The 12,116-nt window shown below is 45.1% G+C and overlaps 1 protein-coding gene across 1 annotated transcript in view; it reads right to left on the reverse strand.

Annotated features, from left to right (window-relative positions):
• Positions 1-12,116, reverse strand: part of LOC147898051 (long-chain-fatty-acid--[acyl-carrier-protein] ligase AEE15, chloroplastic-like) — a 250,532-nt gene that overhangs the window by 20,122 nt on the left and 218,294 nt on the right. The window contains exons 16-17 of the mRNA XM_087379362.1: positions 2,444-2,580; positions 2,248-2,305 (exon numbers count right to left, since the gene is read on the reverse strand). Coding sequence (XP_087235488.1) covers positions 2,248-2,305; positions 2,444-2,580 — 195 coding nt within the window. The remainder of the gene's footprint in view (positions 1-2,247; positions 2,306-2,443; positions 2,581-12,116) is intronic.

Below are 12,116 nucleotides of genomic sequence, written 5' to 3' on the forward strand. Positions count from 1 at the left end.
GCGAAGATGAGCAAGCTCAGTCAAACTCTGACATGTAAATTTGGCATGTGCTACAATCTCCCTTGTGGCTTGCATATAGGATTTGCCATAATCTCGAATAACTGCTTGCATCCGAGCAACAAAATCCTGCCAGGCATAATCCAAACCAATGCGTATCTGACGAGAGAGAGGTCAGAGACCAAGGCTTTAAAGTCAGCATGCTCAAGATAACTATTATTAATCAGCAAAAGCCTTTGGCAAGGCAATCTGTCAGTGGGAAATTCATGTAAGGAAAGCCTCAACCAAAAAGAGGAGCATGATCCGAATGTGTGAAAGCATGATCAACCCAAATTTGACAAGTAAAGGCATCACAATGCTGTGGATCAATCTGATACCATCTGTCCAAGCGTGCCCGATAAGAAGATTGAGCATTATGCTAAAGGTATAACCCGGAAGCATGGGCTGTAATTCCTTCCAGAGATCAACCAGGTGCAAGTGAAGCAAAAAATCAGACCATGCATGTGTTTCAGAAGCCAACATATGAGTGTGGCCTAAGGTGTTGTCACCCGATTGAGGGGCATTATTAAAGTCACCACAAATGAAGGCATGTTGCCGCCATGGATAAGTATGCATGGCAGCCCAGATCAAAGCTCTATCACGAGAAGACTAGGAGGCATAAACCGATGCAAATTCAAAAATTTCCCCTTGAATAAGGCATTGAACAATAATCCATCTACCATGGCGATCATTGAGAGCCACAACAGGTTGAAGGTCGTGCTTTACCAAAAAAGCCACACCAGAAAAGGAGTGCTCTCCAGTATAGAAGATATTATAACCAGCAAAATGGCCTATTTGACCAGCATACATATGCTGATTATGCTCTTGCAAAGCAATTATATAGGCTGCAATTGCCTGATATACATCCAGACCAGTTTCCATTTGCGACCATCACACATTCCCTGTACATTGAGAGTAACACACTTCAGATGATCAAGCATATTTACAGTTATGGGACAGGTATGTACAACAACTAACGGTCTGTCTACGTATGCATTTCCACCTCAATGTCTGGGCCTCTGCCCTAGGATGAAGCATCAGCATGAGGAGAGGACAAAAGTGCAGCAACTTCTTCTTCAGGAAACAAGGTCCGATTTGCAGTCACAGCAGCCCAGGTCAAAAAGCAAACACCAGAGTTTTCAGCAGGTGTTTTCCCATGAGAGGATGCACCACTCCAAGTCCGAGAAGGCAAAGGTCACCTAGGGGAGATCACTTTGCGAGGAGTTTGCCATCCATCAGTTAAAATTATTTCCCCCTTCCCCTGAGGTGGAGAGGACAAAGGCACAGGAAAAGCAACATTACCATGTGAGACAGCCGGGGCTTTGCCTTTGTCTTGAACAGAGAAAAATTGTTTGACCCCTCTGTTTTTTACCACAGAAGAGGCATTTGCATTCTTATTCAAAGGCTGAACCATTTCAGGTTGCACTCGCATCCGTGGAGCTCGGGAAGGGCATTGTGAAGCCATGTGCCCAAATTGCTTGCATTCAAAGCAAGCACCTACAAACAGCCCCCACTTGAGCTTGTAAAAAGCACTTCCCATGGAAACATTATTCACAGTGACCAAATATGAAGCTGGAGTGGGATGATCTGTATCCCACAAAATGCAGAAGCGATTCGAATTTCCATTGGGTCGCGGTGGACATACCACCTTACCGAGGGAAGCTGCAATTTTAGGTAGAAGAGAAGACAAGCATTGAGGAAAGTCCACAACTTCTACCCCAACAGGGCAACGATGCCGAATCAATGCCTGGTAATCCCGGGTGGGAGACCAGGGCAGAACATGGGACCATCTGCTGGCCATAGAAAAGAGGAGAGTGCTCCAGCAAAACCTGGCGGTGCTCCTCATCAGCCATGATGATCTCAAAAAAGCCCCTCGCTGCATAATGAACTTTTTTGACATAAGAACCACCCAGGATTCGAGTCAACCAATTCGCAACATCTGTAGCAGCAGGCATCCGTCCTGGGAAGAAAATTATAATGGCATGCTTTGCATACTCCTTAACTGGATCAAATATATCATCCACTTCCACCATAATGCCAATGGTGGTAAGTGGATCTTTCCAACCTTTACGGGTTTCTTCAAACCCTTCATGCATAACCTCATAAACAAGCTGAGCCTCAGCATAGTCATGAAGGGAATCAATGTTAAACTGACTTTATCGATATAGTTCATGCAACTAAACAACTTCTCAATGTGTGAAAAAAACTCACCGTGAATGGTTCCTGAATAATGATGAATGGTCCAACTGGTACAGAGCAACTTGAGGTACTGCAGGCATACCCAATCTTAGCATAATGAGAGACAAGCAAGGAGGTTTCCAACCAATGCATATTTCATGAAATCCAAACATGAAAATTTGATCCCCACATGAACACATGGGAGAGGGTAGGTTGGGATGAGAATTACTATTTATTCAACTCTTCACGGATTAAACGCATCACATCATTAGTGTAAGAAGGTGTACTATCGTTGGAACCAGAAAAAGATGTTGCTTGTAGCTCCTCTTTATTGGGCACGATTAAAGCCCCAAGCCGACGCTGATCCTGTGTCAACATCATGCAGTGCCAATATCAGCTGCTCTTATCACGTGTCAAATTTAAAATTTATTGTTTAGAACAAAATAAAACATGTAATGTTTGGCAATCTAATGAACTAAGTGAAGATAGAAAACAACACAGATCGCATTTGGATTCACCACATTCACATCTTTCTTGCGGATAAGTTTCCCTTTACTTTTTACACCATAAAGGATTTATAAGATGGATTTATTTGAAAATGAGACAAGAGACTTTTTCATGATGCATGGTGTGCTGTGACTTAAGAGATTTCCATTATACACAAAAGGCAAGGCTATCCTTAAAAGAAAATTGAGACTTGATAATGGAGATGACCTAAGTTAAAAGCCCCACTGCATCCTCCCTCTAGACTTCATACCTAGGCCTCCTCTCTTGCAACATACTGTGACCCTGTATTGGTGGCGATCTCTTGGCTAAATTCTCCACTATGCAGCATGCAAGCCTTGCCACACAAGTTATAGGGTTTACCTTTACACTCCTGTCTAAAGTACAGGTCTCTACAGTATAATGTGTACCCTTACACTTCTCTCTACAGTACAGGTCTGAATTCCTGCTGCATAGCACTTGTTGGTCTCATTTTTTGCATTGTTAGGAGCTTTTGGACACGTGCCTTAGTGCATGCAAGAGGCACACGTCCATCATCCAAAAAAGAACGAAGCTTAGCAGCATAACGGATTCCAAGCCTAGGTCCAAAGCCAAGATGAAGCTTAGCCGCTTAATATAGTCGCAAGCAAGGTTCCATAGCCAATGTGCTAAGTCAGGTTTATTACACGGAGTCGGAGAAGCTCAAGAAGTAGCAAAGTTGAGCGAGCACTTAAAGGAGGCACACACGATCTGCACCATCCCTTCATAGTAGCAGCCGAACTGATGCTGCATATTCTGGTAGGGGCAGAAGAATTGAAGCTCCTTGATATCTATATGTAATAAAGGAACAAGTGGTGTGATCTTCGGCTGCCCTATGGGCCCTAGTATGTGCCTTGTAGGCATAGTTATAGGCACTTAGTGTATTTTGTGCCTTTTATGCCACATAGGACACTTAGTCCTATGTGACACCTAGGACACTTAGTCCTAGGGTCTAGCTACAAGTACTATGTACTCTTCTTTTCATTTCACTCTAGTTGACGTGACGGCTGATATCTATCGACTCTTGTACCTTGTACTTGCTCTCTCGTTTATCGATCCTACAATGGTATCAGAGCCAGCCTTACACTTGTCTTCCAGCTCTCCTCAGCCCCTTGAACCCTCCATCGCTCATTGGGAGTCTGATCCTATGCTGGTCGTCACTGTTCCAGCCTGTTCGAGGCTCTCCAGCTGCTGCCCAAGGCTCCTAGAGTCTTTTCGTCGCCAAAAATTGCCTTATTGCTGCTTCCAGCAGGTGCGACTGCTTCTAGGCCCCTGCTGCAGCACTTTCGAGGTCTTCTACAGCACCCGTGGCCATCTTTCGCCACTTTTGTACTGCAGATCCAGGCGCCCAGCTCCCGCGACCTCAACTAGACTCAGATCCAAGCACCCAGCTCCCGTGACCTCTCCAGAGTCATTTGCAGGAGGCATCTTGCTATCGCGACCTGTTCAGAGACCCCCACAGGAAACACATGCAGCCATGCACTTATTTCCAAGTGCCTGAGGGCTGTTCCAGCTTCGCTCCAGCCACCTTTTGCACTTCAATCTGCTGCAGCAGCTCCGTGGTCTGTCATACCCTACCTGCAAAGGTCTTTTGGGTCTCAGCCTTAAGTTCAGGGGACCAGAAGCTGATTCACAAGCAACATTTGCAGTCTTTTACTGTTTTTTTGACAGTGTTTACTGTCAAACCCTAATTTCCAACAGAAAAATTTAGGGCTTTTGACATCTAGAGCTTCAACCTGTTAATACAACACTTTGGACAAGGTTGACAACTGAAATCCTTCCAAAAATTGAAGTTTTGAGTCAATCTCAGGTTCAGGACTGTCACATTGTGCCACGTCATCACTCAGGTCAACAAAATTTGGGGCTTTTGTGTTGGGAGCTCAATTTCAGCTGGTAGCCCTGTTTCTTTTTTTGCAAAAAGAGACTTCTATTAGGTATTAAAGAAAACCGTTAGAGCAAGCGCCATATGGGATACATCATGCAATGCATGAAAAGCTCAAGAGCCAAAAAGAAAGGATTGAGGCTGATAGTGCCATCTCAATCCAGTAGAAACCTCCGAGAAAAAGGGAGAACCCCTTCAAACTTGAAGAAATATAGTCCTGCTAGAAGAGGCTGCCCGTGAAGAGCCTTGCATGCTAGCCCATATGGCTATCAAAGTGTGAACCGTGTTAGTCCAAATACCTGTGAACACCTGTGATGGGTGTCTCTGGGTGCCATCCAAGGCCTCTGTACATCTGGCTCTCCAAATGTGCCAAGAGGAAATGCTAGCCAAAATCTCCCAAGAGGTGTCCACTGAAGCATGAGAAGCTCTGAAGGGAGTAAGTGGTACATCCTGAAGAGAGCAGGGCTCTATCACCTGCCGGCGGACCGAGAGTGCCCAAGAAGAAGGCTCACCCTCATAAAACACCTGGGGCCCAGTAAGGGATAACCATGCAACCGAGCCCCAAGTCATGAAGAAAGGGGAAGTATGAAAGATGCTGAGTATCCGAGCAACCCCTTTCCAAACAGTCCTCGTCTGACTGCAGTCCCAAAGGCAATGTCGCACTGACTCCTCTGCAGAATGACAGCGAGGACAAGTGGGATCAGCCCCAAATCGTGATCTCCATAGGTTCACTGCAATCCCTCCATGAATAGAAAGCCAAAAGAAAAGAGTGATCTTTCTATTTCTGAGGGATTTCCAGAGCCTCCTCCATAAATTTCTACGCAAATTTGCGGTGATGAAGAAGCTTTCCCAATGGGGGGCTCTGGAGGGAATCCAACCCCTACTGTTGAGCTAAAATCTCCTGGCACTACCAACCGTGAAACGAAAGAAGGGAATCCCCCTCTCTCGGTGCCCATGATCTATCCACTCCCACTCTCTTGGGTCCCACTGCAAGCACCTGATAGGTGCACCTCCATATAACCACAACCTCCAGGATCCCAAGGCCAAGAGCAGAGGGTCGAGGTCTAAGTACTACTGCAAGCCCGCTCCATGGTCCACAAAACCAGCAAACCCTGACAAGCTGAAAGGCAACCTCTAGAAGAATATCATCCTTGGATGTAGAGTGTATACCTCCATCCCCAACGTCAAAGACCAGTGCATCTTCCCCGAGACCTCGAAGAGCGATCACCTGTAAAGGAACTGCTGTCCTCGAAAAAGCTCCCATCCAAGTGGTGGAAGTAATAGGCAACTCAACTGTCCATTCCATCGGGATGGCTGCATCTATCTGCTGAATCTTGCGTGCTACCCCTCTGAGGTGACTCACAGACTGCATAGTCCTTCATAACCTCTTTTTTTGTAGAAACGGTTGGTTGGCCCGTTTTGAGACCACCACCGTTATGCTCATTGTATCAGTTATCTTTAGTCTCATAGACCTTCACGGTCTCCCGAAAGACTTTAATAAACTTTCTTTCTTTCTTTCTTTCTGATCCTCGGGTAGCCCGATAAAAGCCTTCCAAGTGCCTACTGTGTAGGCGGGGCCTCTCTCACATTTAGACCACTACATGTAATGGGAAGTGCCCAGTGGTCTGGCATGCTCGTCAAGTATACTATCATTCCAAATGATCGGCTGCCTATCAATCTCTTCGATGGTAGAAGGTGGAATCCTTCGAAGAGTGTTCCTGAAGCTCCCCCAAGCTTTCAGGATGGCAGTCATGAGAGGAGAGGCAGGAGATCTGAGAGGGGCGGAAGTAAAAATCCAGCAAGGGCTGTCCACCCAATCATCTCCCAAGGTTGGTGTGCAAGCCTAAATGCGTCCAAAAAAGAAATCCTTCCAAGGTTCCTGCCCAGGCATGAGTCCCCTCACCACCACCTTACAAAGCAATGTCCTGCATTGCAAGTTCGGGTCAATGATATTAAGGCCCCCTTCACATGTAGGGAGAATAATGGTCTCCCACGCCACCCTCGCAGCAACATCTGCAGTGCCATCAAGTCCACTCCATAAAAAAATCATGACTGGTCTAATAAGCTGAGTGATGCAATCCCTAGACCGGCACAAGCAAGCACACACAAACCAGGCGGTGGCCAAGAGAACCTGGTTCACTACCACAACTCTAGATGCTGGTAACCCTGTTTCTATACCTTGCTGCACATATTTTCAGTCTATTTGCTCTCTCTATTTCATCATCTGAGCAAGAAAAGGGACCGTGTTGCCTTGAGGCCCAGTTCAGCCTCCTAGAAATATCTGTTGTTAGCTCACAGGTATTTGGGACAGTAAATCATATTTTTTGCAGTTTAAAGCCTTGAGGCTATACTTTGGTCACTTTGTCAGTGCATTTCTATCAGTACTATTTACATGGCTCGGAACAATCATGACTTATTTGGCATTCTTCGTAAAGATGATAAGTTGGATGGGACCAACTATCCGATGTGGTCCTATCTAATGAAACATATTCTTGTAGCAAGGCACTTTTGGAATATTGTTTCCGGGGTTGATCTAAGGCCAGCCAATGCTACAGTGGTTGCCTCTAATGCTGGTCCCTCTGCAAAGGGTACTACTCCTGATGCCTTATCTACTAGCACCCCTGCTGTTGCTCCCCCAACTCAGGAACAATCAAGATGGGATGCCAGAGATGCAAATGCACATTCATGTATTGCTTTATCATGCAAGAGAATCATTATTCCACACATCCGATCTTGCAGGACAGCAAAGGATGCTTGGGACAAATTGGCTTCTCTTTATCAGATTTGCAATGAGGCACGTGTTGCATATTTAAGAAGGCAATTACAAGAAGTCACTATGAATGAAGGTGACTCTATGGATGCATACCTGACAAAGGTCAAGGACCTCATGGAACAACTTGCCAATATTGATGAGGTGGTGCCAAATTCTCAGCTTGTCAGTACCACATTGAATGGACTACCAGATACATATCAAGGGTTTGCTACAACCCTTCGATTAGTGGCCATGGGTAATCCAGACCACTACTCTTTTGATCAGCTAGTCACATTGCTTTTGCAGGAAGAGCAAAGTCGAGCTAATAGACAAGCCATTATTCCTGATCATAAATTTGCTTCACAGCAGACAGGAAGAGGCAAGGCTTCCAAGCCTATGGGCAAGCCTAAATCTGTGCCTAATAGTGACAATTCCTCCAATGCGTCTAAAAATACAGCAGATAAGTCAAAGAAGAAAAGATGCAACTATTGTCGCAAGCCTGGACATGACATTTTAGAATGTAGGAAGCGCATTGCTTCGGAGAAAAAGAAAGCAGGATTGACAGTTAATGCCTCACATTCAATTTAATCCCATGAGCCAGCAGATGCTTCACATGCACATGCTCTCCAGGATGATTGGGCATGGGCTGTCCATTGTTCATTTGATCCCTCCCAAGTTGATGCACTTTTTACTGCTAATGATGCTCAATCTTGGTATTTTGATAGTGGTGCTTCCAAGCACGTCACCTCTTGCAAACAATTGTTTCATTCCTTAGCTAATGCACCTTGAGGAGGGACTGCCACATGTGCTAATAATGCTTCCTATGCTGTAAAAGGAATTGGAGATGTGCAGCTCACATCCATTTCAAGCCATCCTGTCACTTTGACAAATGTTCTTTTTGTGCCTGGAATTGAAGTCAACTTGATTTCAATTTCAGCAATTGCCACTTCAGGTTTCAGAGTGATTTTTGATGGATACAGATGCCTAGTATATGATCTTCGTGATGACAATGCCATAGTTCTCACTGGCACTTTGAAAAAGGGCCTTTATCACCTTGATGATTACTCGGCTGCACTCTCTATTGAAGCATTTGCTATTTCAGATTCACAGCTTGCTGAAACTCATCTTTGGCATGAGAGAATGGGTCATCTCAATTATAGAGCTCTTGCCAAGTTACATTCACAGGACATGGCAAATGATGTACCTCAAACTCCACGGTTTCCAAACATGTGTGTGAGGGTTGTCTTTTGGGTAAGACGCATCGGTTTCCTTTTCAAAAGAATTGTCCAAAACTCTCACAAAGGAAATTGCAGCTAGTGCACAGTGATGTCTGTGGCCCAATGAGGACAAATACCATTGGGTGGTACAAATATTTCATGACTCTCATTGATTACTTCACAAGATATTGCTGGCTATATGCTTTAAAAGCCAAATCTGAAGTGTTCTCATGCTTTCAAAGGTGGCTGAATATGGTTGAGAATGAATCAGGATGCAAGCTTGTCACCCTCAACACAGATAGGGGGGGAGAGTTTATGTCAAAGGAGTTTGATGCATTTTTGTCTTCACGGGGCATTGCTCACTCATGCACTACTCCTTACACTCCTCAGCATAATCATGTTCCTGAAAGGAAGAACATGTCTACTGTGGAGATGGCCACATGCATGCTTAAGGCCAAGTCCTTGCCCAATAAATTTTGGCTTGACGTAGTGATGTGTGCCAACTATGTGCTGAATAGATCACCTACAAGGGCATTGTAGACTGTTACACCTTATGAAGCATGGAATGGCAGGAAGCCTTCACTTTCACACGAGAGTTTTTGGGTCTCTTGCATATGTTCATGTACCATCTCAGCTGAGACATAAGCCTAATGACAAGGCAATCAAATGCATATTTATTGGTTACAGCCAAGAGAGCACAGGGTATAGGTTATACCAACCAAATACTGGGAAGATTATTGTCAGTAGAGATGTAATCTTTGCTAGACATTCGGCTTCTCCTCTTGTGGACTGCAAAGCTAAGCCAGATGTTGACATGTTTGATGCCTTTGACTCTTGGCTAACTCTGCCTTCCTTAGAAGGGGACTTTGACCAGCAACATGAGCCTCCTGCAGGCCCTCCAACAAGCAATGATCAGCCCGTACCCCATGCTGATTTGCAGGTTTCTCTTCCAGCACAAAATGATCCCACTATCCATGATGCAGTAATTGAAGAAAGAGCTGTCAATAGACAGCAACGGCAAGTTCCCAGATGGCTTCTTGATACATTGAGGGACAGCAAACAAGATCAGCCTTTTGCTGCCCGGACAAGATCAGGGAATAGACAGATGCATAGTCACTTTCTTGAGTTTGCACTCCTTGCTACAGCTTGCAATGAAGAGCCTTTGTGTCATAAAGATGCGTTTGATAGCAAAGAGTGGATGGATGCAATGAAAGCTGAGTTACAATCCATTGCCAAAAATGACATGGGAATTAGTAGATCTCCCTCCTGGCAAGCATGCCATTGGTACCCGGTGAGTCTACAAATTAAAAAGGAAATCTGATGGGAGTATAGATCGACACAAAGCCCATCTTGTTGCAAAAATGTATGCCCAACAACAAGGCATTGACTTTGAGGAGACATTTGCTCCCACATCCACGATTACTACCATTAGATGTGTCATTGCCATTGCAGCCCATCACCATTGGCAAGTACACCAGCTTGACATCAAGACTGCTTTTCTTCATGGGGATCTGCAGGAAGAAGTCTATGTCACACAACCTCCTAGCTTTGAGGTTGTTAATTCTGAAAACAAGGTATGCCCGCTTAGAAAAGCCCTTTATGGTTTGAAGTAGGCACCCGAGGCATGGTATGCCAAAATTCATGCACACTTACTATCTCTTGGTTTTCAAATAGCCCCACGGAACCCACTCTTTATGTCCGTGGGAGTGGATCTGATGTTTTAGTGCTGATCTTATATGTGGATGATATGCTCATCACGGGCCCAGATACTCAGCATATTGCAGCTTTCAAGGCTGATTTGCAGAAGGTTTTTAAAATGTCAGACATGGGACAGCTCCACTATTATTTGGGCATTCAGTTTGCTCATGTTGAGGGGGGTATCATGATGTCACAGTCCAAGTATATTGGACAGCTCCTTGATCGTTTTCAGTTTGAGGATTGCAAGCCAATCTCTACTCCAGTGGACCCTGGCTTCAAATTTTCAGCTCATGATGGGAGCCCACCATGTGATATCATTCTTTACTAGCAGGCTGTTGGATGTCTCATTTACTTATGTCACACCAAACCTGACTTACAGTATGCAGTATCTCAGCTCAGCAGATTCATGCACATGCCCAGTTCACAACATTGGCAGGCAGTGAAGAGAGTTTTCAGATATCTCTGAGGCACTCAGGATTTAGCTCTCTTCTATGGTGATCAGGGTTCACTTACCATGCATGCTTACATGGATAGTGACTGGGCAAGTTGTTTCGACACCAGAGTGTCACATATCGGCAATTGTTTTTTGCATGGCAATTCATGTATCTCTTGGCTTAGCAAGAAGCAACCAGCAGTTGCCACATCTAGCTGTGAGGCTGAGTACAAGGCAGCCTTCACCGCTACAATAGAGTGTGTCTGGCTTCGACAGCTACTTACAGATCTTGGTATTCGCCAGACATCCTCCACTATGGTCTACACTGACAGCCCGAGTGCTTTGGCCATTGCATGTAACCCAGTGTCTCATGCGCATACCAAGCACATCGAAGTTCACTATCATTATGTTTGAGAGCGGTTGTCAGCAAGAGACATAGAGTTGTCCTATCTTCCCACAGAGGATAACATAGCAGATATGTTTACAAAGGCACTTCCTTGTCCCAAGTTCAACGTCTTCCGACAAGCTTTACACTTGGTTCCCTTTGTGGGGGTTAAAGGTCACTGTGCCTTAACCCCGGTTATGTACAATACTCAAACACACATATAAATGAATGAAAAAGAAGATTAGGGTGGTTCTGCACCCACCAAAACTTGTGTGGCTCTCTGTCTCTCTCTCACTCTCTCTCCCTCTTCCGTTCTTGCTTCCGTTGAGAGCACTCTCAACTGGTATCAGAGCTCGGGTGATCTAGCTGAGCGTGCGTGAATGCTTGGAAGCTCAGCAGCTCTGTGGGAGGAAGGAGAAGCTTTGTGGGAAGCTTTGTGGGTGACTTTACTTGCATCCGAGTGTGCAGAGACCTTGGAGGAACCTTTGGAAAAGTCACTTTGGCTTTGCGAAGTGGTTTTGAGAGCCTGTTAAGAGCTTTCAAAGAAAAAGTCGTTTTTTGAGCTTTTCCTTGTTCCGTTCGATATTGACTTGTAGAGGCAACTATTGCTTGCTTTTGGTGTCCACTTCACTTCAGGAGCTTGGAAACACCTTCATTCTTGAATCTGGGATCATTTCAGTGGATTTCTGACTCACTGTATCAGTTCCTGCGTTTTTTGCCCGGGTGTTGGAACTCAAGTTTGGAGCAACCATTTGCAGATCTGTCAGTTCCGGTGGACTCAGGAGGTCCTAAAACTTCTATGTTGCTCATCATTCGCACTCCGGTGGAGTTTACAGATAGCTCTGTTTCCAAAAACGTTTTTCAGTCCGTGTGTTGGACCCAGTGATTGAGGCCACGGTTTCCAAAACCGTCTGTCCCATTGCGTTCCGGACGCCCAAAAACCCCTACCTGTCAGTTCTTGCGCGATTCGGTGGAGGATTTTCAGAGTTATAAATCTCTGTGTATTCGATTTC

Source organism: Dipteris shenzhenensis, chromosome 9, assembly GCF_047967505.1.
Source record: "Dipteris shenzhenensis isolate YYH24624 ecotype China chromosome 9, Dip_SZ_1.0, whole genome shotgun sequence".
Taxonomy (NCBI): domain Eukaryota; kingdom Viridiplantae; phylum Streptophyta; class Polypodiopsida; order Gleicheniales; family Dipteridaceae; genus Dipteris; species Dipteris shenzhenensis.